General features: G+C 43.1%; 1 protein-coding gene across 1 annotated transcript in view; it reads right to left on the reverse strand.

The window, feature by feature from the left end:
- LOC119652956 (adenylate cyclase type 3) overlaps window positions 1-26658 on the reverse strand; it is a 327645-nt gene that overhangs the window by 81219 nt on the left and 219768 nt on the right. Inside the window, exons 10-11 of the mRNA XM_038057352.1 lie at window positions 9805-9943; window positions 2514-2630 (exon numbers count right to left, since the gene is read on the reverse strand). Of these exons, the coding sequence (XP_037913280.1) occupies window positions 2514-2630; window positions 9805-9943 (256 nt within the window). The remainder of the gene's footprint in view (window positions 1-2513; window positions 2631-9804; window positions 9944-26658) is intronic.

Here is a 26658-nt window from a genome sequence, read left to right on the forward strand (position 1 = left end):
TACTGTTGGCACAGCGGGGTTCGGCGTGTCCTTATTATTCTTTTCCTCCATCTGTGATCTATTGTAGAGGACTCTAATAGCCCTCACCATATTCTTTATGGCTTGGTGCACGTTGTGCTTGTCCTTGATAAACTCGGACAGCTCAACTATTTTTGCCCCAAGCTGGGTGAAGGGTAATTCCTCCGGATCGGGACTTTGCTCCCTATAAGTCCCGGCAGGGTTATTCCTTTTACCTTTTACACTCCTTCACTTTTGGCCTGTACCAGATCCAAATCACTTGTAGCATTATATGCCAAGGTGACCAAGTTGTCCACCACCGAGGCACTGCGGTCGAGGGATATCGACGACCGGGAGCCCGCATGCTCACTCCCTAAAGCCGCCGGTACTGGGGTTCGGAGCCCCTGCACGGTGAGTTTCCTCCTTCTCTCGTCTTCCATGGTGGTTTTATGTTCTGGGTATCCTTCCCATAGCCATTTTGGTCCGCGCACCAGAGATGAGCAAACACTAGCCCATGCACAGTCAGAAAAGAAAAGTGCATGAACACATATTTACTCATCAATAGGTATGTCCCAATCCGCCAGCTGGGGTCGCGCCTGATGGGAGATCTGGCCACTCCTCACCCGTCAGTCTGTCACAGGCACTTTTCTCAGAAACGGCTATACCGATTGGCACGAAATTTGGTAAGAATGTGGGACCTGTGGACCCCCAGATATGCAGTGAGTGATGTCCTCCTACATTGAGATTTAGGGGAGGGGGGGGGGGGGTCCCCATACATGTAAAAGGGGGGTGTAAAAGTTTTTTTCTCCAAATATAGCCATGTGGGGTATCAAATGAAAGGTCTCGATTAGTACCTTTCGAAGCTTAGTTTTGAGATTTATTAGAAATATGGGGAGTGGGAGGGGTGGAAAGTTTTGATTTCTTTAACGGAGTCATTCTCAGAAACTACCCAACCGAAAAATCTGGAAAAAATCATGAAGCTGCTTCTATACAGTGCCCAGGCCTCAAAATACTCTCCATATCGATACCTGTTCAAATTAAGTTAATAATAGTATATTACCATATTTTTGGGAAAATTGGGTAAAACCCCTCAGAGTTATAAAAGTTGGTAGTAGTAAAATATAATATGAAGCATATTATCTCCAAGTTTGGTCAAAATCATACTATTAGTAACAAAGTTACAGTAGCTCAAAGTTGTCTTTACCGTGTAAATTTACCACCCGAAGTACTAAATCTAATATGCTAAATGCATATTCTTAACGGGCTACGTACAAATGGGATAGTTCTACACTCAAATGTACTCAGATAAGAAGCAAACAAAACCTTTCATACCTGAAGGGCCCAGCTTCCGGTTTCCCGACTTGTTTCTTTCTGTATCATGATGATCAAGTTTGAGTTTTCAATGGTAAAGTTGAGTAAGAGTCCCGCCTTTCTACTCCTGCTAAAGACCTATAGCGATCACTACTCCCTAAAAAGTTACGATACCCTTTTATGGGGGCTATTTTTCTATCATTAATAAGCTTATTAATGAAACGAAAATAACCCCTTTTCGGGGCGACCCTAATTTTTCCTCCGGGGGTAAGCTAGCAAATCAAATGTTGCCTCGATGATATCAAAATACCCCCAATTTGAAGTGCTGTAATTTTTTAAGAAGTAATGACTGCGTAATTTTTTAGCAGGATTGAAAAGTGAGGACCCCCGCTTCTTTTGACACCCTCTTCTACCCATGCGGAAATATGCTTTAAAATTAAACTCTAACTCAATGGCTAACCGCACAATTTTTTAACGGGATTAGAAAGGGTTGATCGTTACTGCTTTTGAAAATTCAAACTTGGCCATGATAATATAACACAGCCACTTGAAAGGGCCACAATTTTTTAAAGGAAGTGATCGCCATGAGTTTTATCCCTCTCATCCCTTTCCATTATCTTCTCACCCCCATCGGGTATATGGTTAAAAATTTACCCAATCAGCAAAATTGAATTGACCTTACTGTTTCTCCTTCCTTTTTGTACAAGGGTGTATGTTTACAGGTGTATGGCAGTATTTTTTTTATAAAATGAATGATGTTGCCTCAGGGTATAAAGCTAAACATACTCTATTCAAGTCAAAAATGCTACACTTTCTTGTCACTCATATCGTTTTCCTCCAATTCATGTCAAACTGCCATGAGCATCACTTTAAATTCAGTCGATGAAAGTACGTTCCTATCACATCCTTTCCCATATTCGTATCAATGTCATGATATCATCATCCACGTTATAGGTGATATGACATTCACTTTTATCGTCAATGCAAGAAATGTGTCTCCTGCGCACACACAACCACTTTGTTCGCACTACAGCCGTGTGCACATAATATGAAGAGGTTAATCGAAAAACAATCTCTTCCAGGAAATTACATCAATGATTTGATTCAGCGCAATCGAAGATATCTTGTTCACGGAGCTGAAATTACGCTCTCCCGAAAGCATATTTCAAACGAGCTAGCAACTAACTAGTGTTCAACTAACTTACTTTGGAATCCTCATCGGGAATGACTTCAGCTGGGCTCTCATCCTCCGGGGCTGCTGCATCTGTTGTGTGATTGACAGTCGCTGACCCATTTTTCTCCGCAACCGAAGGCGAAACAAACTGTAATAAGACAGAAAATTGATAGTTAATAGATATCGTAGGATGGAAATCAGAAGGGATGACAATTTGAGTATGGAAAGTTGGTTGGTGGAAGATAGGAAAACTCGGCAATTATTTGGAGCAGAAAATCTAATAATGTGCACATTACAGGATTATTTTGGAACGGTTGGAAAAACTTGGCGTTTTTCGATTTTAGGAATTATTACATCAGTAGCAGTAGACGGCTCGGAGATAGTGGGACAATTTCTTGAATTCTGCTCTGAGATTATGTCAGCTGCGAACACAAAATTTCCATAAAATACATAAATAAAGGTTTTTGTTCTTGCAAATAGAAAAAAAATATTGTCATATGCAGGACTGAATTTTGAATATTACGCTATTCTGCTTTTAAATGATGGTAATAAATTACGAATTCCTGGCCGAACATTTGAGATAAATCTAAATTCAATTCATGAAACATCTTCCGAGAACGATATTACTGGTAACTTAGCCAAGGAAACTAATTGCCTCGCGAAACATTAGTATTTAAAAAAAATTGTATTGAAATCCAAAATGACACAGTGGTGACGAGGACTCAAATTGGGAATTTTAGACTGATCTTCCACTTCAAATGTGTAAGTAAGACATACATACAAAACCGTTTAATTGTGCTCTACTTTATTAATTCTTGACATCCTAAATTCCACTGTGGTTGAATGGAGAAAGCTGACCAGAGAGGTCTTCAACATATGTGCAGGTAGCCGTACAAGGACTACCTGAAGAGGTACAAGTCGACCATCAAATTTGCCAAGAAGCCGTCATGGTTGGACTATCACCAGGCGTTGAAAGCACCAGTGAACCTGTGAGACTCAGAAAGATTCTGGCCAATGATCCTTTTTTAAAAAGTCGGAAAGCTCCTGGATGGTATCGTTTGGTAAAAATCTGGAGATGCTCGTTCAGACGCATTCCCCCACTAGCGAAGAGGACTATGAGTCAGAGCCTTGCCTGAAGGGTGTGAAGCCTCAGTAAACACCGAATATAAAATCGGCTAAATAGCTTCCCCCATGTAAATCTCCGGGCTTAGATGGCATAACACCAGTCATATTACAGAATCAGTAAGAGAGGGTTGTGCAGTGGTTTGTCGAAATTTACTGGAGCTGGCTACGTACCGCATTCTTAGAGACAGGCAAACGTGGTTTACATAACGAAAACAGGCATATGCAGTCATGAATTCGCAAGATATTTCAGCTGCCTTTCTGGATATGGACGGAGCATTCAACGACGTTACTACAACACATTGGATAATATTCATCTTAAGAACTAGGATAATCCAATTGAATCTAAGAGGTAGCCACTTGACCAGAGCTGTGAACAGCTGAGAAGCTCCAGGTTGGTGTCATCTCTGCGGTTCTCTGGTTGATAGCAATGGACGAAATTCTACGTATATTGGATAGGAGCGGGGTGGTGGTGGCGAATGCCGGTGACTTGGTGATGTTGATGTTAGGGATGATTCCCTCCTTTATTAGTGAAGTCGTGGAAGGAGGGTTGAGATAGATGTGTTTGTAGGCTTCGAGATTCCAGCTAGGAGTAAATGCAACCAAAACGGTGCTAATGCTGTTCACCACCAAAACGAGGGTACCCAAATCCCACATCACGTTGCTAAATGAACAAAGATTGGCTCATTCCTCCAATGTAAACTATCTGGCAGTAATCCCGATTCCTAAGTTAAATTGGAGATTGAGCATGAAAGTGAGAGTTAAAGAAACTTAAGCAGTCTTCTACAGTCTTCTCCAGATGTACAGAAGCGTGACTCGTCCCATCCTAACGTACCGTTCTATTGTGTAATGGCAGGCGCTGAGCAGAAAGTAAAATAAAACGAAGCTTAATAGGATCTAAAAAACCGCATATGTAGGCGCTACCTGCAGTCCTGCCCGGCAGTTGCCGTCAATGTACTCTTACGCATCCATTTTCTGAATTATTACACATTATTTATGCTGTAGCGTGCAATGCTGTCAGGCTACGTGCGTGCGAATGTTTGGTAGCCAAGCCCTATGCGATAGTAATATTCTAGACTAAATACCTTCAGAACTCAGGTCGCTCCTTATGCTAAGCCCTGCTGTGGACTTTTCAACTAGGGCAGAGTGGAAGACCGGCGACGTTTTACAAGGTTATCATGCAGTATTCTGGCAGGATTTACCACTGGATTTCATGCGGAAGCATTGGCAGTACTGGAAGCCTCCCTATTCTCGGTTCCTGGTGATAGTAACATAGAGGGAATAAGCGGCCAGATAGACTGGCCAGGAGGGTTTTTGCTCTTACCAGTTGCTCAGTGGACTCTCCCCGTACTATTTAGTAGCCGCTGGCTTCAGATGGCCAATGATGACGAGCTGTGCCAAGTGAAGGAAGGTTTGATTCGTTTATAACAATAGTTGATCTGTGCTGAGCTAGATGCCTGCAAATGCATACAAGATTACGGCGGTCGGCACGGAAACTGAACCATGCCATTAGATTCAGCATACCCTACAATTCTCATTGTAAAAGCTGTGGAGAACATCAAGAAACCCATAAGCGCTTCCTTTGTGGTTGCTTAGCTTGAAGTAGAACCAGATGCGGGGCGATATCCATCCTTAGAATAGAATTACAAGGGGCTAGGATGTGGTTAGCATGATCTTACACATCAATCGGCACCGCAGTGCAACCGCTCATGACTTGCCAGCGCAGCTCGTTGCTCAAATAAAAGCTGATTTAGTACTCAGCAGTGAACAGTACCGAAACAAGGACCCAACTTAATGGCACATACCAGTGACCAATGATATCTATGGTTGGAACGACACCCACCCTAGGGTTTTTATCCAAAACCCAAGGGATGGGGGATGTTGGGATTCAGTATTTAGGAGTAACGTCTTTCATTAGCTATCTAACACCGAGTTCTAGAGGACGGTGTCTTGGGCACGGAGATGTCGATCCTGGGTAGGGGTGACTTCAATGCCAGGGCACTTCAATGCGACATGCCTTACCCCGACTCCAACGGAATATCTGAGAAACGGTTCCCTGCTCTATGGGATGTTGGAGGTTCAGAGGCGGTTGGCAAGGAGGTGTATCGAAAATACCTTGCCAAAGTGCACAGACGGGAGCTTTGCAAGTGGAGTCTGCTATTCGCATTGTCTCAGAACCGACCGTGATGGTGGCCGTGAGAGTGATACAGGTTCCCCCCCCCCCCCCTTGTTAAGCAAGCCATCTACTGCGGCAAGGACGAAGATTAAAGATAGGCGGTTCCTTGTGAAGAATGGCAAGGTACACTATTCGAATGGTAGATCTCCTGGCAAAATGGGACAAGAGACATATGAACTGCGAGGCTTAACGGCAATTTAGATTCATGGCCAATTTCCTTACCTAATTTTTGAGTGAGCATGGAGGTTTTTAGTCTTAACTGCACCAGAAACTAACTCTATAGAAAAAATAACGATTACATTTTTTATGATACTAAACATCCTGGAGAGAAAGCCAGACTCGAATAAGCGATTTTGATTAATTGCGAGCTCAAGCACTATCTACTAGAAACAAACAAATATATTGTTTAGGATAGTGAGGGATCCTAAGTCCACATCCACTTGATGTTGGACCGGACAAAATGGGGTGCAACTTACTTTCACATTTTTTCGGTCCACAGATCCCTCGTTTGGGGCGATTTATATCCAAGTGAAACGGACAATAGTTTGAGCCTATAATTCGCACCCTTGTCGTGTTTTTGCGAATATATAAAGGAGCGTTTTCCACCGGTTGCCACTCACGGTCACGTTGCTCCCAGGGCAGAGGTGAGGCAGCGTCTGATGAGTTGCCTCTGCCCTGGACGAAACCGTTAGTCCCCATTTTTAAACGAATATAGTTTCATTCAAGCAACCTCGCTCGACCTGCAGGTGTGGTTAGCAGAACTTGCCATCTCATCGGTTTATTGTCCCCCGTGATATAAAATAACTGGCCAGCAGTTTACTCAGTTCTTTAAGACAGGGAACAAATTCATCTCTACTGGAGATATCAACGCAAACCTCAATGTTAAGCTCTCTTATTGTATGATGTAATTTTAGGCAGCAAACATATCAGTAGATTAGCCTATTTACTGACTGACTGATATCAAAAAAGTTCCAGACTTAATCGACTTTAGGGTCTCAAGAGGAATACCACGCCAATGTACAATGGCGTAAACAATTTACGAGCTATCGTCAAACCACTCTCCCGTAATTACCGCAGATCAGAGATGGAGCTGCCAAGCAAGGTCACCGATACCCTGTCCCAATATAGGGCTGATGTAACAGCGTTGCAGGAAATACGCTGAATAGGGACTGGTTTCCTAGAGAAGAGCCATTACATCATATATTATAGCGGCCATCCAGTAAACCATGTGCCAGTGTGAGTAGCCAAGAAATGAAACCTGCTGTTATCGGCTTTGACAATATAAGCGAAAAGCTATGCACTATGTGTTTGCGAGGGAAATTAAATCGAAATATAAGCCTCATATACGTTCACGCCCCTACAGAGCATACGGCAGAGTCGGAGAAGGATACCTTCTACGAGGCAGTTAAGCGGACCCGCGAAGCCTGTCTCAAGTATGATATCAAAATCATACTTGGAGATTTCAACAGTAAAGTAGGGACGGACCCCGTATTCAGGGCGATACGTCGGCTCCCATAGCTTACATAGAGATGCCGATGATAACGGACTACGGGTTATTCAGTTAGCAGTATCGCACGAAATGGTTGTTCGAAGTACATGGTTAGCACGGAAAGAGGTCCACAAACATACGTGGGCTTCTCCAGATGGGATCACTTTCAACCAAATTGACCACGTGTTGATTGAACGCCACTACCTCTCAGCCTTGATGAATGTCAGAACATATAGGGGGCCAATATAGGCTCGGAAAACTCGGAAAAATCTCTTTAGCATAGTGCCCCAAGCCCAAATTACAACACCACCTAGAATCCTCTTTGACAATCAGGTGAGAGTGAATATTGAAGTCATACATAACGCAGGCCCCTATAACACCTATAAGGGGGTCCTGGAGATGAAAAATCAACAAATGATCTTCACAGCCACCTGATTTGACGATAAATGTAAGCTAGCAACGGAACGGAAAAATGCTGCATGCCGAGTAATGTTGCATTCTCAAAGAACGCAGACACCACCGGCTGAAAAACCAGCAGTCGCTAGGAGCTGATGGAATTACAGCCGAATTGGTTAAATATGGAGGCGACCAACTACACCAAGCGGTTCATCAACGAATCAATGCCTGACGACGGGCAACGAGGCATTATCTGTCTCATACACATTACGCAGTGCAGCAGCAATAAAAAAAATTATTCGCTAGGCCGGATAGCCCCATACGCCGACAACATCATTGGCCCATAGCAGAAAGCTTCACTCAAGGCAAATCAGCAACAGATCAGATTTTCTCCGTGCGGCAAGCGATGGATGAACTGCTGGAATATGGACATTAGTTGCATCATTTTTTCATCGACTTTAAAGCCGTCTATGACACCATAGTCAGGGCAAAACTGAGAGAATTCGGTTCCCCGATGAAATTTATGCGAGTGACTAGGCATCCTGACCAATCTGCGAGGCCAGATAAAAGCAGCAGGATCATTCTCGAGACCATTCAACATCACAAGTTTCTAAGACAAGGGGATGTCTTGTCATGTGTCCTCTTCAATCTGGCCCTCGAGAAAGTGATTCGCGGTGCAGACGTAATTGCGAGAGGCACCATCCTCTTCAAGTCCACCTAACTTCTAGCCTACGCTGACGATATCGACATTATGGGAAAAAGAACGTTGATTTCCATAAAGTCTTAGAGATCATGACAATAGCAGGAAAATTGAGTATTCCGCTAACAAACACTTAGCCAGACTGAAAGGAATTTATCTTATCGAAAATTCAAGTGGCTGCAAAGAGTTGAAGATCTGAGACAGGAGAAACATCAATTGAGGATGGTCGGGTCCCAAGTTTTATGGTTCCGTGCGCCCTTTTTTTGGTCGTTCATTTCTGTATTTAGCTTACGTGTTATCTTCCGTTGACTTCGTGCGATGTGCGTTTTTTTTACCTTCTGGTATAGACGCAGGCATCGGTATAAGGACACGTGAAATTTTGTATAATGACACGTGAGTAACTGAATTAAGTTTCGTCAAATTTTTAGTTTGTGAATAGCTCTTCCCTCTTAATCGACTTCAGCTATTCAGGATGGCCATCTAACCATTGACAATGTCACTATAGTCTGTTGTGATTTGGGAGTGGGCTCAGGGATGTTCTCGGAAAACACGATTATGAAACTAGCCCGACCTCTCTGAAAAATGACGACTATTTTTCATAAGGATATATGGAGCAGAAGAACATTGGCGACAGAAATGGTGTACAATTCTGTTCCGACAATCGAGCGCTGTTATCAGCAGAAAAAACAACAATATGTTAGGGCAGTTGGTATGAAGTTGCCATCAGTTGCTACTGAAACTTAGCCGACTAGACAAAAGGAGGAATAGACTTGCCGGTATTTTTTTGATAAAATATTCATTAAGAAGTCGAATTGGCTGCATTCGTGTTTGAAAAATAATTGTTGGACCATTTTTAAGGTTTTGTGCAAAACACATCATTCTACGTCAAATTTAAAGGAGATCCCCATACATGCAAAATGAGGATGTAATTTTTTTATTTCACGGAATATAGCCATGTGGGGCACCAAATGAAAGGTCTTGGCTGATAATTTCCGGAGCCGATGTTAGTTTTGACAATTGTTTGAAAGGTGGGTGGCGCGGGGATCGAAATTAATTATTTCTTTAACGGACCCATTCTCAGAAACTGCCCAATCGAAAAATCAAGAGGCTGTCACTATAAGAAGCCTAGGCTCCGAAATACCACTAAATTTTCCAACAATGTAGGCATAACATGTATAACATAAAGCATGATCCTACCAAGTTTGGTGGAAATCACACTATTACTAACAAAATTATAGTAGGTCAAAGTTGTCGCTTCTTTGCAAATTGTGGATATTCTCACTTAATATATGGTAGATGTAGGAATATTTCAGTCATATGTGCGATATGTGCGAACTTCTACATACATATGTTTCGAATAAACAAAATATAGAAATTTGTAATATAGGAAACGAACTACTAATTTGGCTTTAAATTAAACATACGCAAACTATACTTACCGGTTTTAATACTTTCTTTATAAAATATGTCTTTAGGCCCGCTATCCTCAAAGCTTCCTCTCGTTTCTCTCCATATGCAGGCTCTACTTCGAATTCACCGTTTAAGAAACTAAGCGTCTTCTCAGAAATATGGACACGCCTGCAATAATGAGAAACTATTATATTATTATTGGTAAGATATAGTATAAAAGATATTTTTTTGAAACTGGAAAGGCATGCAGTACATTTATATTATATGCTACAAAATAATTACCCAGGAGTCAATTTAAACCATTTGCGCACAAAAAAATGAACGGAATATGTACATATGTATAGGACATTCGAAATTTCAATTCAAAGAACATTACCCACTCCGGAATAAAGTCACACCAGAAGCTTACATTTTCTGGAATAAATTGTGTCTTCCAGGATTTGAAAATTCTATTAACTCTCTCGCCTTTCAATATGTCTCCAGAGGAATATTCTGATTACGACTGCCATTGGTAAGCCTCAAAATAAATTGAGGTTTTTTTGCCGATTTACTTTCCACGTATGTACGTATGTATATATCCGAGTACGTGCTGCCTTTTGTTGTTAATTTATAACGTATTTTATGTCCTGACACACACATGCATACGTGTTGAATGACATTACGAGGATGTTCATAAAATTGATTCAATGAGAACGGCTTACAAATTTCTTCAATGGGCTCCATGTATTTTATTACTTAATGTATTTACGTGTCAAGGTTGTTATTTATTAACCCAATTTAGTTGAATCTGACTTGTTCTTATAATAAAATCATTAGTTGATCCTATTGGCCTGGATAACGTTTTTATTGTGCAACATCTTTGCTGTGCCACTTAATTACTGCGAAATATCACTTTGATCTGCTTGGCATTTCGCGTGGGTTGATATATTTTGTATGTGTGCAGATGTGTAAATATCTTTTATTCCAATTCCACGTGGGATATTTAATAACCACATATCCTAGCTACCAGTTCTCAGTTTCGTTGAGAAGACATGTCTCCGGTTTCATTACCATGAAATATGCTTCCATGAAAATGATAAGCCTACATAGTCTCTCAATTACAGCACAAAAACCTGGGGAGACATTTCAAAGGTCACAGAAAATTTAAGATTTTACAAAAGGGCATGGTGGCATTCTACCAATATTCGAAGCTACGGAATTTATGTTGTCAATGCTCGTCTTACAGCATGTTCATTCCTTAACACTTAATTAGTACGATACTCAAAAGAAGTGATTGCATTTTTTTTTTGTATTTTCATGAGCGTGCTTCAGTCTATGGAATATCCCTGTAAGAATATAAGGATCCCTTTATTGGCTCCCGTCTGCCTCAGTAAATGTCGGTCAATTTCAGTCATGGTTTCGAAGCCGTTAAACCATAGAGGATATGATATGCTTTGCAAGGAAAGAATAGTCACTTCTTTTGGTACGAGTATTTTGTATTTTGGGAAGAATTGGATAGGATTGGAACATGATGTATTGTAGTAATAGTTCCAATATAGAAGGGATAGGTCATAAGTAACTACACAGACTGGCCTCTAATAAATGTTGTGCTGTGATGACTTTGGACGTCAAAACTGCGTCCAATTCAGCTAACTGGGAGTAGATAAGAAGCTCGTGGGTAAAACGAGTGTCTATATTTATTCAACTAAGCTCCTCGAAAGCTACCTCTCGGAAAGGGCACTTCAGTGCGATACGGATGGTGGACTTAAGCAGTACACCATCACAGCTGGGGTACCTCTGGGCTTACTGTTTCGTCCCCTTCTGTGGAACATGATGTACAACCGGGTCATTGTCAGCAGGTCATCGTAATTGGTTTCGCAAAACATCTAGCTGTGGTTGTCGCCGCAAAACAACCTAAAGATAGTTGACTGACGGTTTCGTCCAGGGCAACTCATCAGACTCTGTCTCACCTCCACCCTGGGAGCAGCGTGACCGAAAGTAGCGACAAGTGGTAATCGCTTTATTTATATGTAATCGCAAACACGACATGAGTGCGAATTTCATATTCTCCACAAAAAAAAATCACTTCGGCCTGGTTTAGGTTTGAACTTACGGCGGACTTTAATTCAATATAATTCGATCTGTGAGAAAGCACTAGCAAGTGAGAGCAATCGGAGGAGGGTAAGCATGGCGTACAGCTTATTGGTGTTAAGGATTTGCAGCGCCTTCAGGAGATACAGAGTAACGAAAGGCGGCAAGGCGAGACTCGCTGGAAAAGTGGCAACAACGGTGTAAATTCCGCAACCAGAAGCACACAAGCCGAAGTTGGAGAAACGGAGCGCATAAGAAGCGCGCGAAGACCGAAAGGCTTGGTCGCCTAAAGAGCAATCTTCTTCATGAAGTAATCTTTTGCGGCGGTCACGCGAGAAGGAAAGAAGGGGAAAAGGGGGTGGATATGGTGGGTGAGAGTGGATCTTATCTTCGGAAGTGACTCGCCGATCAAACATGTACACTGGCATGTCAGAGAAGAGTATATGCATAGTAACTACCAGGCGGTATGGACTACCATTGATAAGGGATCTAGAGCAATAAATGTTTACCTGAAGAAACGAGAAACAGGTTGGTCATCAAAAGCACTTGATGAGGATATATTTCTGGAGGTACTGTTCCAGCAGTTATATTAAGCATGTGATGCTTTCATGCGAAGACGAGCACAATCTCGGAAGCGCAACCCTAACTACTGATGGAACGCCGAAATAACGAAATTCTGTACCCAGAGTATATGCCAGAGTATGAACAAAAATACTTCGAGTATAAACATGCATGCGAAAAGTTGCAGTGAACCATTACGAAAATTAAAAAGTATTGTTTCAAGTGACTCTTCCATGAGGCAAACTCTGACCCGTAGAGTGGCGCATAGAACTCGGTTATATAATAATAATCGTTGGCACAACAATCCATATTGGATCAGAGCCTTGAAGTGTGTTACAGCACTTCATTCAAGACCGTAACGATACCCTACAGCATAGGCTGTAGGAGGCAATGCGGTCAGCATTGCACTCGCCCGAGATTATTACCCTGATTGGACCCAGGTACTCAAACACAGCTGAGACGACTGGTATCCGACGTCCGGGATTTGAACCGCGACCTTCCGGACGACAGCCTTGTGCTCTAATCACTCAGCTATTCGGACACAAGTCGGTTACATCGGCAATAAAAAGTAAAATGTCCCCTCCCACTATGTGCACCAGATTACTGTGGGAGGTAATTTCAACATTGTTTCCCCAGCATCCGGACACAGTAAAAAGGATGCGGGATATCGCAGCTCCCAGTATTGATTGAGTACCCAATATGGCTTTGAAAATGGCATCAAACAGAGACTGCCTAAAAGTAGGGTCTTTCCATTGATGCTGCAGCCAATGAAGCGGTTCAAATCTCACTGATGGCAGTAAGATTTGTAGCGTGATCTAACGCAGGATACCAGTCGACTCAGGGGTGAATAAGTACCTGGGTCAAATCAAGGTAGTAATATCAGTTGAGCGAAATACTGACGACATTGCCTCCTATGGGATACTGTAGTGTACCGTTACGGTCTTGAATAAAGGGCTCTAACACACTTCAAGGCTCTGATCCAATTGGGTTGTCGCGTCCACGATTATTATTAAGGAAGCCGATAGATAAACCTACATCTTACAGACCTGTCTGTCTTCTGAATACAATAGTCAAGGTCCTCGAGCGAATAATCTATGACTGGTTATATCTAATAGTTGAAAATGGAGGTATTTATTAAAGAAGCAGTTTGGCTTCCGAAAGGCGCGGTCGGTGGTTGATGCTACCATTATAGTTTTTGAACTAGCCAGGAAAGCCTTCGATGAAGGGAAATATTGCGTGGTCGTGACTATCGACATCAAGAACGCGTCTAATCCTGCAGATGAATCTCTACCAACGAAGTGATCATCACGGCGCAAACACCAAACTATATATTAAGTATAATCTTCACCTGTTTCCGACAGCGGAAGCTACTTTACGATTGGGACGAAGGGTCGACCTACGATATAACGACAGGAGTTTCGCAGGGATCTGTTCTGGGTCGTCTACTATGGAATTTAATGTACGATGGCGTTTTGCAACTCCCAGTAGCTAAACAAGGGGTTGTCGACGAATTTGCAGATGACGTTGGAGTAGTGTTTGCTGCCGACCATCGTTGAAATACTTTTCTCACGAGTCATCAGTTCTGTTCTTTTATACCTGGCACCAGTGTGCATATCAGCGATACAAACCGTAGAAAAACGCAGCTTCAAGCTGCATATTGGCTAAGCGCTCTACGCACGTGCAGTGCTTGACGGACTGCAGCTTATGCGAAGGTGATGCCGAAGATGCAGGACAGATTTTGTTCACCTGGATAAGATTCCCAAGCTCAAGGCAACCTGGAAATAAAGATAAACACCCGTTGAATGGTGGAAGATCTGGTGACGTCCATAGCGCAATCAAATCCAGCATGGGATACGGTAGTTGTAATGGTAAAATGGATCCACCATCAGCTAAAAAAGCAGAAGCGTAGCGGAGGTATAGAATCCATTAGAGTGGACAGTTAGCGTTTGGAATTTTTGATCATTAAAGCTTCGGCAGCATTCTACTATAAAAAGATAGATCGATTTTCGACATCAGCCAAGAGTTCGCAATTTTTCTTGCTAAGAACCCAAGTTTCCGAGGAATACATGAGGACTGGCAAGATCATAGTCTTGTACAGTAAGAGCTTTGACCCTATGGTGAGACGTTTCGAGCGGAACAGTCTTTGTAAGCTGAAGTAGGCTCTGTTGGCTGACAACAACCGTGCGCGGATTTCATCATCGTAGTTGTTATCGGTTGTGATTTTCGACCCTAGATAGGAGAAATTATCAACGGTCTCAAAGTTGTATTCCCCTATCCTTATTCTTGTTCGTGCTTGTGTTTGACCAGTGCGGTTTGATGTTGTTGGTTGATTCGTCTTCGGTGCTGACGTTGCCACCATGTATTTTGTCTTGCCTTCATTGATGTGCAGCCCAAGATCTCGCGCCGCCTGCTCGATCTGGATGAAGGCAGTTTGTACGTCTCGGGTGGTTCTTCCCATGATGTCGATATCGTCAGCATAGGCCAGTAGTTGGGTGGACTTGAAGAGGATCGTACCTCTTGCATTCACCTCAGCATCACGGATCACCTTCTCGAGGGCCAGGTTAAAAAGGACGCATGATAGCGCATCCCCTTGTCGTAGACCGTTGTTGATGTCGAATGGTCTTGAGAGTGATCCTACTGCTTTTATCTGGCCTCGCACATTGGTCAGGGTCAGCCTAGTCAGTCTTATTCATTTCGTCGGGATACCGAATTCCCTCATGGCCGTGTACAGTTTAACCCTGGCTATGCTATCATAGGCGGCTTTAAAGTCGATGAACAGATGGTGCAACTGTTGTCCATATTCCAACAGTTTTTCATCGCCTGCCGCAGAGAGAAAATCTGATCTGTTGCTGATTTGCCTGGAGTGAAGCCTCTTTGGTATGGGCCAATGATGTTCTGGGCGTATGGGGCTATCCGGCCTAGCAAGATAGTGGAGAATATCTTATAGATGGTACTCAGCAACGTGATACCTCTATAATTGCTGCACTGTGTGATATCCCCCTTTTTATGTATGAGACAGATTATGCCTCGCTGCCAATCGTCAGGCATTGATTCGCTGTCCCATACCTTGAGCACAAATTGATGAACCACTTGGTGTAACTGGTCGCCTCCAAATCTAACCAATTTGGCTGTAATTCCATCGGCTCCTGGCGACTTATGATTTTTTAGCCGATGAATTGCACGGACTGTTTCTCCTAAACTTGGTGGTGGCAGTATTTGTCCGTCGTCTTCAGTTGGCGGGACCTCCAACTCGCCGATGTTCTGGTTGTTCAGTAGCTCATCAAAGTACTCAGCCCATCGCTCTAATATGCCCATTCTGTCGGAAATCAGATTTCCCTCTTTGTCTCGGCAGGATGAGCATCGAGGTGTATAAGGCTTCATCCTGATGACTTGTTGGTAAAACTTCCGCGCCTGGTGCGGTTGCTCCCTGTACTTTTCTAGTTCACAGACTTGTTGGTTCTCCCAGGCTTCCTTTTTCCGTCTGTGAAGTCGCTTCTCTGCTCGACGGAGTTCGTGATAGGTCTCTGCGCGTGCCCGCGTTCTTTGAGAATGCAACATTACTCGGTATGCGGCATTCTTCCATTCCGTTGCTAGCTTACATTCATCGTCAAACCAGCCGTTCCGACTCCTTTTGCGGCTGGGGCCAAGTATATTTGTCGCCGTATCCATGATAACGTTCTTCAGGTGGTTGTGAAGATCATTAGTTGATGCTTCATCTCCAGGTCCTCTATTGACTGCGGTTATTGCGGCATCCATTTCCCTCTTATAGGTGTCTCGGAGGGTTGTGTTGTGGATGGCTTCAGTGTTCACTCTCACCTGATTGTCAGAGGGGATTCTAGGTGGTATTGTTATTCGAGCTCGGAGCACCATGCCAACGAGATAGTCTATATTGGCCCCCCTATATGTTCTGACATTCATCAAGGCTGAGAGGTGGCGGCGTTCGATCAACACGTGGTCAATTTGGTTGAAAGTGGTCCCGTCTGGAGAGGCCCACGTATGTTTGTGGACCGCTTTCCGCGCAAACCAGGTACTTCCAACAACCATTTCGTGTGACCCTGCTAATTGAATAGTCCGCAGTCCGTTATCATTTGTTTTTTCGTGTAAGCTATGGGAGCCAACGTATCGCCTGAATACGGGCTCCTTCCCTACTTGGCTGTTAAAATCCCCAAGTATGATTTTGATATCATATCTGGGACAGGCTTCGAGGGTTCTTTCTACTGCCTCGTAGAAGGTATCCTTCTCCGACTCTGCAGTCTCCTCTGTAGGGGCGTGAACGTTTATGAGGCTTATATTTCTAAACTTGCCTCGCAAGCGCAGAGTGCATAGCCGTTCGCTTATACTTTCAAAGCCGATAACAGCAGGTTTCATTTTTTGGCTGACTAAGAAACCTACTCCGAGCACATGGTTTACTGGATGGCCGCTATAATATATGGTGTAGTGGCTCTTCTCCAGGAAACCGGTCCCTGTCCATCGCATCTCTTGCAACGCTATTACATCAGCCCTATATTGGGACAGGGTATCGGCTAGCTGCTTGTCAGCTTCATCTCTGTACAGGGAGCGCACGTTCCATGAGAAAATGCGCAAATCGTTGTTCCTTTGTCGTTGCCGGGTCCGTCGTTTTAACATCCGTCCTATCCAAGGCTCCTGTTGTGGCTTCGTAACAGGTTGTTTTCCGTGTAGGGTTGTCAGCCCTACCCAACCCCCAACCTGGAGGACCAGTTGGTACAATTTGTCCCGTTTTTAGGCGCGGGAGACTCGCCTTCACCCTTCTCCGTCTGCAGCTTTTCGTCAAGAAAGAGCTCCCAGCGGTCACCACGTGGAGGTGGAGATAGGGTTTGGTAGTAGAGCTGTTGGTGTTGGTTCAGCAGGCATTTCCCAGGTTTTATGCTCCATCGTGGGTACCAATCCACGTTTCGCCCCGGGACCTATACTACCCTTTGACCACCGGCCAAATAGTAGTTGAGGTTTATTTATATAAACCTCTTTTGCTTTGTGTTTGCAAGTCTCGTCTATGAAGCGATATCGATCCTGATACCAGATTCTTATACAGCATATCTTCCTTACAAGTCTTTCATAAGTGGCCTTTTCGTCGGTAGCGTCAGCATGTCTTCGATTATTTATTCTATACTTACACATGGCCATATGTAGAAGACGGTTTTTATTAAATTCTGAGGTCTATTTATCAAATTTGAACTTTGCTGCCTGCCAGTTCGTAAGATTATTATTGCTCCTATGCTCTGCTCTGAGGTCTGATTCCTCTTGTGTTCGCTACAACAATATCGATATCCTCTACTGCGATCTCGTGAATTAGTTGCTTCATACTGGATTCCTCCCCAAGGACACACTTATAAGTTCTGATGATTAACCGTAGTTTCCTTCTGTGAATTCTTAACTATAGGAATAGTTCAGCTTTATGGGGTTTCCTGATCTTTGAGACATCACCACCCAAACAACTCACTGCTGACTTGTTAGGTTGGGTGGAGCTTCTTGTGCTAGACTCATCTTTCATAACCTTTCAGCATTCACGTTTGTCTCAGAATGAGTTTCCCCTTCTTGATTTCCAGCTTGTGTGGTGTAATTTTTCCTATTTAGTTTCTTTAGACCTCCTGAATTTTTAGGCATTAAAGGTCTTACATTCTGTATGATTTCAATTCTGCTTCTTTTATCGCTTTATTCATGTCATTCGTCTCCTGCTTTTACTGACATTGTCAAAGTGTAGTTTCCTTCGAAGTTTCAATTAGCGGGGGAAGCGGAAGCGGAATCTAGTCGGGCCAAAGCTTTAAAGTAAGCCCACAATGCATAAAGAGGATAGCAGCTCTTCCACCCACCAAATTTGTTCTAAGACGATTAGATCTTCACTGACTGGGCAGTCCCTAAGCCTGCACATTCCTCTCCATCTTCCTATGACCAGGAATTCAGCTCAGACTGTTCGACACGTTTCTGAATTGCTCCCACCCACTCGCTCACTACCTTTCAGGATGTTGTTACTGAGGACAACAGCTCGATTGCGGTTTTCCGATATGAATGGCCATAGTATGTTTTAGCTCGGATCATTCCCCAGTCATAGAACTGAAAGACGGTCCTACTAGGCTTCGATTTGCATATCCGTATCTTTGATCCATCTGCAAAAAAATAATTTTCCGTAACTCCGCAATATATCACCGGTCTACTACTCTGCCCTGTTTGGGAAGCCCTCCGTCAAATTCCTTCTCAAGCTCGGTTTGCGTGTGTGTAGTCCATGGAAAATGCCCAGGGAACTTTGTATAGGATATTGCTGTGACCGCTACAGGGTGAGATGGCAACGCAAGATACAGCGTATTTAATATTAGGGAACATTACAGACATTTGTCAGGCTGGTTTTAATTTTTGGAACTACTCATCGTCATCACCTACCATACGTCAGGATGAAATGGATCGCGGCTTGATATATCCAAAGAACTATGCTCGGGTGGAAATTCTATGTCGTCACAAAGGTCTCCTTACAGGGGTAGAAAGCCATACATGCGTTCTTAAGCGTTATTTGTCTGTTTATTTTCATATCTAGATATTTCACATTTCATGAAAATGACAATCTTCGTTCGTATATGCGAGGGGGTAGAATTTGGGATCTTTTGATTTGGTTTTAAATAGAATCAGCTCTGATTTGGCACGATTTGGCAATTTGCAACCCATATGCAGAATTTTCCCTACTCGCCTTCTATAATCCCGTCCATAACAGAGGGAAAAATCCTTGACGATCAAGTCGTCGACATATACCATCACCTTCGTCTCGTCCCTGTCCACCTCCCACCAACCAGCGTCCCTCTGTTTACAGCTCTGCTGAAGTGAAAACCATCCATATGATATTGAGTTATCCTGGTTCTTAGCAAAAATAGTGGAGAGTATCATCACTAGCGGCATTGGTACTCACGTTGTTGAATGCTTCCAGGAAGGTACCTGAGGAAATCGTTTGTAGAATAACGATCGCTCAACCGTGTTAAATACCTTGTGAGGAGCAGTCCTTGTGGATTTTTCTTTGAAGTAGGTGCTTAGGTTTGAAGAAGGCCGATCTCCCTTGCCCACATTTAGTGAAGATCCAGGAAAGGCTCTCGTCGACACGAAAAAGAGGACGCTGATTGGTTGAAAGTCTTTCGCGGATTCATAACAGCACTCGCCCACTCCGGGCCTGCAGAACGGGTTTGTATGAAATCCAGCTCCAATCAGTATCTGCAAGCCATGGCATTATATCGTTTCGGCCTAAAGATTTAGATAAAGAGCATCTATTTACGACTGTGAATGCAAATATTCTAAGTGCTAGGAGGAAGTGCTTTTGGATTAGCAGCTCCAGGATCTCTATAAGATTACGCCCCGGAATCCTTCTATTTTTTTTAGAAAGGACTACCTCTTATATTTGTGAGAGAGACTTACTGACTTACACAGACAATACTCAAACCATGGCCGCTTCTTAACATCCTTGATGACAGACTTATAAACATAAGTGGTTGGAAAAACTTCCAAGATTCGTCATATGACAGCGGTGTCAAACTACATGGTTCCGGAAGCTGGAGAGTGGAGGCCTACGGCAATAGTAACATCCTCGTTAGGGGACGCAACTTAAATTTCACGAGAAACTTTGCTGTAGGCTTTCCCATTTAGGCAGAGTGGAAAACCGGTGACGTGTTGCAAGGTTATGACTGGGTATTTGTCATCGACAAATTAAGGATGGTCTGTGGAGTCGGTGTTGAAGTTTTCTCGGATACACAGAGCGTAGACACAGTCTCTCAAAATTCTACAGTGTCTTCCAAGCGGAAGTACTCGAGCATGATCTGAGCCTCAAGAGCAGCATAAAGAGAGACAATGATCGACAGCCAAGCGGCCATTAAGGTTTTGTACTCAACGGCAACATCATCCTGGCTAATGGAGCAGTACAAAAACGCGCTGAATAGTCGGGCATGCTCAAGGTCACGCCTCTTTGCGTTTTCGGTCATAGGAACGTAGGGGGGAATAACCGGGCTGACAGACTAGTTAGCAGGGGTTCTGTTCCTGCCAGCGCTTTGGCGGGCATAGTCTATGTCCCGCTGGCAACTGTTAAGGGTAGAATCTACACGCACTACTCAGCAGCCGCGGACCTCAGTTGACGAAGGCCCATTACCTGCGCAAAGTCAAGAAGGATTTGATCCCCTTATAACCAAACCCGATCACAAGAGCTCTTGTGCCTGACGCGTGCAAATGTATATAAGCTTACGGCGGTCTGCACGGGAACTGGCCTATAGGGAACCATGCCGCCTCAACATACCCTACAATTCGTATTGCCGAAACTGCGGAGAAGAGGGAGAAACTCTCAGACACTTGCGATTGCCCAACTCTAGGGCAACCCGGACTACGGACACTAGGTAAGTCATTTCTTGAGGACTCCAGAGAGATTTGTAGCTTCACGGTGCAAAAGCTACTTTTCTTTGTGGGTGCTACGGGTGGCTTTGAAGATCTGTGTCGTCTGGATTGTGTCTCCTTGCTCTTACCACAGCAGTCACGGTCATGGGAGTTTGTGTCATCAAAACGGCGTACCATAGCAATAATTGGGCCCTCCGGGCGACCACTGACCCCAGAAGGCAGAAGGTATTTATGCTTATACTAGATACTGAAAGTCTTGCAGCTGTGCTTCTGGAGAGGTTGCTGCAATATATTTCGCCGGGCAAAGACTAAAGAGCCTCGGCCTTTGACTCTAGTTCGTCTATTCTTGGGTTCTGATAACTTGACCTGACCTCATCCATACTATCCTACTGGAGTTTTCTTAGGACTAAACCTTCATAGCGAGACTCAAATTGATGTCCAGCTATTATCTAAGGAAGATCTCTAATCAGACATTCTCTAGTTCTTTGCCCTGATATATTATACCAAAAGGTTTGTGCTAACAATAAAGTCAGCTGTTTTGTTGATTTCCGAACTGCTTCGAAAGCGTGTGCCTTGTGAGTTTGTTAATAGTTTGTCTTTTCCCGACACGGCGGTAGACCTGAAATGTTTAAATTTTTTCGGTACTGCTGTGCGGCCCTAGGTCGGATAAGCTGAAGGCGACGCAACCTTTTTCCACTCTCCTTTGTTCCAATTTGAGGACGATTATTTAACTAGAATTCATGGAACCAGGATTTTTGTGTTAGTACGATGTCGATGGCTTCCTCCCGAAGGAAGCCCTTAAGGTTAGTCAAGGAAAAATTCAAGTATTGAAGATTTATCTGCACTACCCTTTGGGTAAACCTAATGTCACGCGGTTCGGGGAACAAATGGGAACTTAAATAATATAATAAGTACATTTACAAAAACTGTTAACTTTGATCAATAGGACCCAAACCCGAACTGCTTTAATTATCTTACCTTCAGGAGATATAAAATAATAAAATAATTCCTTTAACTGAAGTTGGAGACTGATGTAATGGTTAGCTGAAGTGGAACTCTCCATGTTTAGTGCCATTTTGCCATCCGTCTTTTCGCTTGTTTGTTCAGCGAGTAGAATCTGATAAAATTGTGGCTAGTGGTGGCATAAAAGCAATGCTCCAAATCGTGTTTGTTTAAGAGCTCCCACGGCACCCATTTGTGGTCAACGTTTTTATTCCACGATTCGCACTTGACTTTCTGTTTGCCCATCTGAAAAAGTCATTATTTGCTTTTGTTCTTCTTAATGTCGGGGACCCAGTGGTGATATTTTCGTTTGCGATTTGGTGTTTATTCGAAAACCAATTTTCCTAACGTTTACTGTATAGTCGGAAAGTGAGGTTGCAGTAGGCATTCTAAAGTATATATCTGCCGAATTAATTGGATTACCCTTGGTGGGAACTTTTATATCCAATATTTCATGCTTTTTCATGCTTATACACATATAACAAAATAGATAATAAGATGGATGTTCCCAAATGCATGTATCTATTGAGTTCCATAGCCAAAGCCACTTTATGTTCAATGAAATTAAATTAACACACAAAAATTTAAATACAAAACTGGGTTGTAGCACGAAAAATTTCTTAGATATTCAGTACGAAACGTGTGGTCTTATACTGGCTTATTCTACTTAAATTAAACTATTAGGTTGTTGCATATGAAATGGCCGATTTGGCAATCAAGTGAAGTTAGTTCCGATTTTGCTGTATCAAACCACCACCAGTTGGCGCTGTTGGTGTCGGATATTTAAGTATAGATACTCCTACATTTAATTAAGGAGTCATTTCAGTTTTGACCATAGTTTTGATAACAGTGAATGAAAAGGAAAAAAGGATGGAAAAGAGCCAAAAACGTATACTTTTTCTGTATCAGTTCAAACTCAGTCATGAAGCAGCCGAAGCGACCAGGAACATTAACAGCGCATTTGGATCTGATACGGTAAGCGAACGAACCACACGGCGGTGGTTTGCAAAATTCCGGTTAGACGACGTAAAGCTTCAAAGTGAGCCACATGGACATCCAAGACCATCGATTGATAACGACGAGCTGCGTGTGCTAGGCGAATCCGACACACGTCAGTCTGTGAGAGACATTGCAGAGAAACTGGGGGTACACCATTCGACAGTTTCCCGGCACTTGCAACAACTTGGAAAGGAGAAAAAGCTCGATAAATGGGTACCGCAAGCCCTTACGGAGCAAAACATGGCGCTTCGAAAGGACATTTGCTGTTCTTTATTCTCCTGTAACAGAAGCAACCCCTTTGTGCACAGAATAGCGACATGTGATGAAAAGTGGATATTATACGACGATCGTCGCCGATAAGCGCAATGGCTAGATGCTGATGAGCCACCGACGCATATACCGAAATCGAGCCTCCATCCGAAAAATGTAATGGTGACTGTTTGGTGGTCTACAGCTGGAGAAATGATAAATGCACAGAAATACTGTGCTCAACTCGAGAAAACGCACCAAAAATTGAGTATTCAACGGCCGAGATTGGTCAACAGAGATGGTGTGATACTCCTTCACGGCAATGCACGAACTCATGTATCCAGAACAACAGTTCCAAAGTTAAACGAATTGCAGTATGAGCCTCTGCCTCATCCACCAAATTCACCGGACCTTTCGCCAACCGACTACCGCTTTTTTAAGCATTCAGATCATTGTTTGACGTGAAAACAATTTGCCTTCGACGAATTTATCAACACCCGACAGTCGGACTTCTAAGAAACTGGCATACATGCTCTTGAATCTCGTTGGGAGAAGTATTTTGAATCGACTGGCACCTATTTGGATTAAATAAATAAATTTTTGTAAGCTTTACAGTCGTTTCAAATTTTAGTACCAAAACGGCCATTTCATTTGCAACAACCTAATACATCGTGATTTTGAAGTGGGTGACTAGAATTACTCTCCTTTTTTGTGACAGTTGCGGAACGACTGTTCCATGTGGTGGCACCATACAATATGATTGATCTAATGAGAGTTTTATAAATGCACATCAGTTGCACCATCTTTTCATCGACTTTCAAGCCGCCTATGCAAAGCCAGGGTAAAATTGTAGACGGCCATGAGAGAATTCGGTACCCCAATGAACTTGATAAGACTGACTAGGCTCAACCTGTCCAATGTGCGAGACCAGATAAAAGCAGCAGGATCACTCTCAAGACCATTCGATATCAACAACGGTCTACGACAAGGGTATACCTTATCATGCGTCCTCTTTAACCTGGCCCTCGAGAAAGTGATCCGTGATGCTGAGGTAAATGCAAGAGGTACGATCCTCTTTAAGCCCACCCAACTACTGGCCTATGCTGACGTTATCGACATCATGGGAAGAACCACCCGAGACGTACAAACTGCCTTCATCCAGATCGATCAGGCGGCGTGAGATCTTGGGCTGCACATCAATGAAGGCAAGTCAAAGTATATGGTGGCAACGTCAGCACCGAAAACCAACCAACCAACAAGATCAAACCGCACTGGTCAAACGGGAAGAATAAAGATAGGAGAATACAACTTTGATATCGTTGATAATTTCTCCTATCTGGGGTCGAAAATCACAACCGATAACAGCTACGATGATGAAATCCGTGCACGGTTGTTGTCAGCCAACAGAGCCTACTTCAGCTTACAAAGACTGTTCCGCTCGAAACGTCTCACCATAGGGTCAAAGCTCTTACTGTACAAGACTATGATCTTGCCAGTCCTCATGTATTCCTCGGAAACTTGGGTTCTTAGCAAGAAAAATTGCGAACTCTTGGCCGCGTTCGAGAGAAGAATCCTCCGAAGAATTTTTGGCCCCCTACATGAGGATGGACGATTCCGTAGCCTACACAATGACGAAATCTATGAGCGATACCATGACCGTCCGGTTGTGGATAAAATCCGGCTCAATAGGTTACGGTGGGCGGGTCACTTAATCCGTATGGATGAAGATGATCCCACCCGGAAAGTCTATAAGGGCAATATCTATGGTAGGAAAAGAAGACGAGGCAGACCCTGCCTAAGATGGAGCGATGGCGTGGGCCAGGACGCCAGACAGCTTTTAGGGATATCGAATTGGTGGACCTCGGCGCAAAACCGGGATGTCTGGAGTTCCTTATTAAGGCAGGCCTAGACCGGATACCGGTTGTTGCGCCGTTGATGATGATGATGACTATTTGGCCGGAGCAGTGTGTTCGTGAATTCAACGCGGATATGCCCTGAAGGGACATTACACGGTACGGATTGTTAAAAAAAGTGAAAAATATGCAATTATTCGTATATCCTTTCGAAGAAATAGCTTTGATTCGATGATAATTGTAATTAATAATGGAACATTTATTCAGAGTCTGAACCATACTTGTCCGTGCTTTATTAATTTGACTAACGAATTCAATAATATTGCATCATTCATCTGTTCTTAATGAGGGTAATTGCCTTAAAAAGAAAAAAGGTCAGTTTTATGGACTTGATATGTAGGAAGTCATAGTATGAATTTAATACTTCAGACTATTCACTCTAATGTGATACTTGCATTACCTGCTGATTTCGGGTGCAGTAAATTTACATTAAATAGACAAACTTCACTCAATATAACTTTGTTAATAATATTACAATTGCTTCCAAATTTTCCAGTGCCATATTTTCAAGCTGCTTGGTGATTTTGTAATTCTAGAGCCGAATTGAGGGGGGATTCCCGATCAAATTCCAAAATATGGTAATACACTATTATTAACCGACATGAGATGTATTTTAAGGCCTAGATGTTACATAGATACATTTTCCTGATTGTTTTCAGATGTTTCAGTTAGGTATTTTCTAAGAATGAGTCCTGTCTCACTTTAAGTTCGTAATTTCAAACCTCTCACTCTCCTACCTTACAACTGTTTCGCAAAGTACTAAACGAGTCCCTTCATTTGAGACCCCATGCGGCATGCATATTCGGACAAAATTGCAGCCCCTCTTCGCTTGTAAGAGAACTCTTCCCCATAAAATTCCGCATAAAATCAAATTCTATTTCTACAGCCGCTTCCGAGAAAATTGCGTATGACAAACAGACAGACAGGCACCTTGGGAAATTAGATTTTGTTGTGAGAACGCTATTCTCTACCCGTAGGACTAAAAATCGAAATGGCTCTGATCACATAGCATCGGGATCTTGGCGAGGATCGACACCTCTATGAACCAACATACTTATGTGGTCGGGTAGTCCCATACTTATCGTCGAAGAGTATCAAGATGTTCGACGATTCAGTCATCCGAGAAACACATAGCTTAGAACACTGCATGAAGAGAGCAGGCTTCTCGAAAAGCGCTGAAGGGAACTGATGAATTTTTATTTAAACAATATTCATTCCTACTTTGTACCTGTTTTTGCGGAAGTCATAAATTGTTTAAGTAGAGGCGAGGAAAAAAAACTTATTAAATTCGGTTTACTGTCTGTCTGTCCGTTCATCTGCCTTTTTTTATTGATGGTAGATGGAAAGCTTCAAAAGCTACCGATGACTTCTGCCATACGGTTATGTCGGACTTTTATCCACTAAAACCACCTCCTCTTCCACCCACTCTCCCCTCGGGACTGCCTTGTAGTATTATGTAGCGGGGCTGGATTATTACTGTTATTCGTGATGGTGATCTTCTACGTCTGTTCCTTCTAAACTTCTCCTAGCGTAGCATTCCGTGGATATTCTTTATTGCTTGATCCACCGCTTTCCATGCCTTAATCGAACTAACATATTCTCCACTATATTGGCTTCAGTGTCCAGCTCCGTTCTATATGATGCGAACCTTGGGCAACAGAATACATGCTCCACATCCTTCATTACGCACTCGCAAATCGGGTATTTTGGAGAATCACT

Source organism: Hermetia illucens, chromosome 3 (genome assembly GCF_905115235.1).
Source record: "Hermetia illucens chromosome 3, iHerIll2.2.curated.20191125, whole genome shotgun sequence".
NCBI lineage: Eukaryota > Metazoa > Arthropoda > Insecta > Diptera > Stratiomyidae > Hermetia > Hermetia illucens.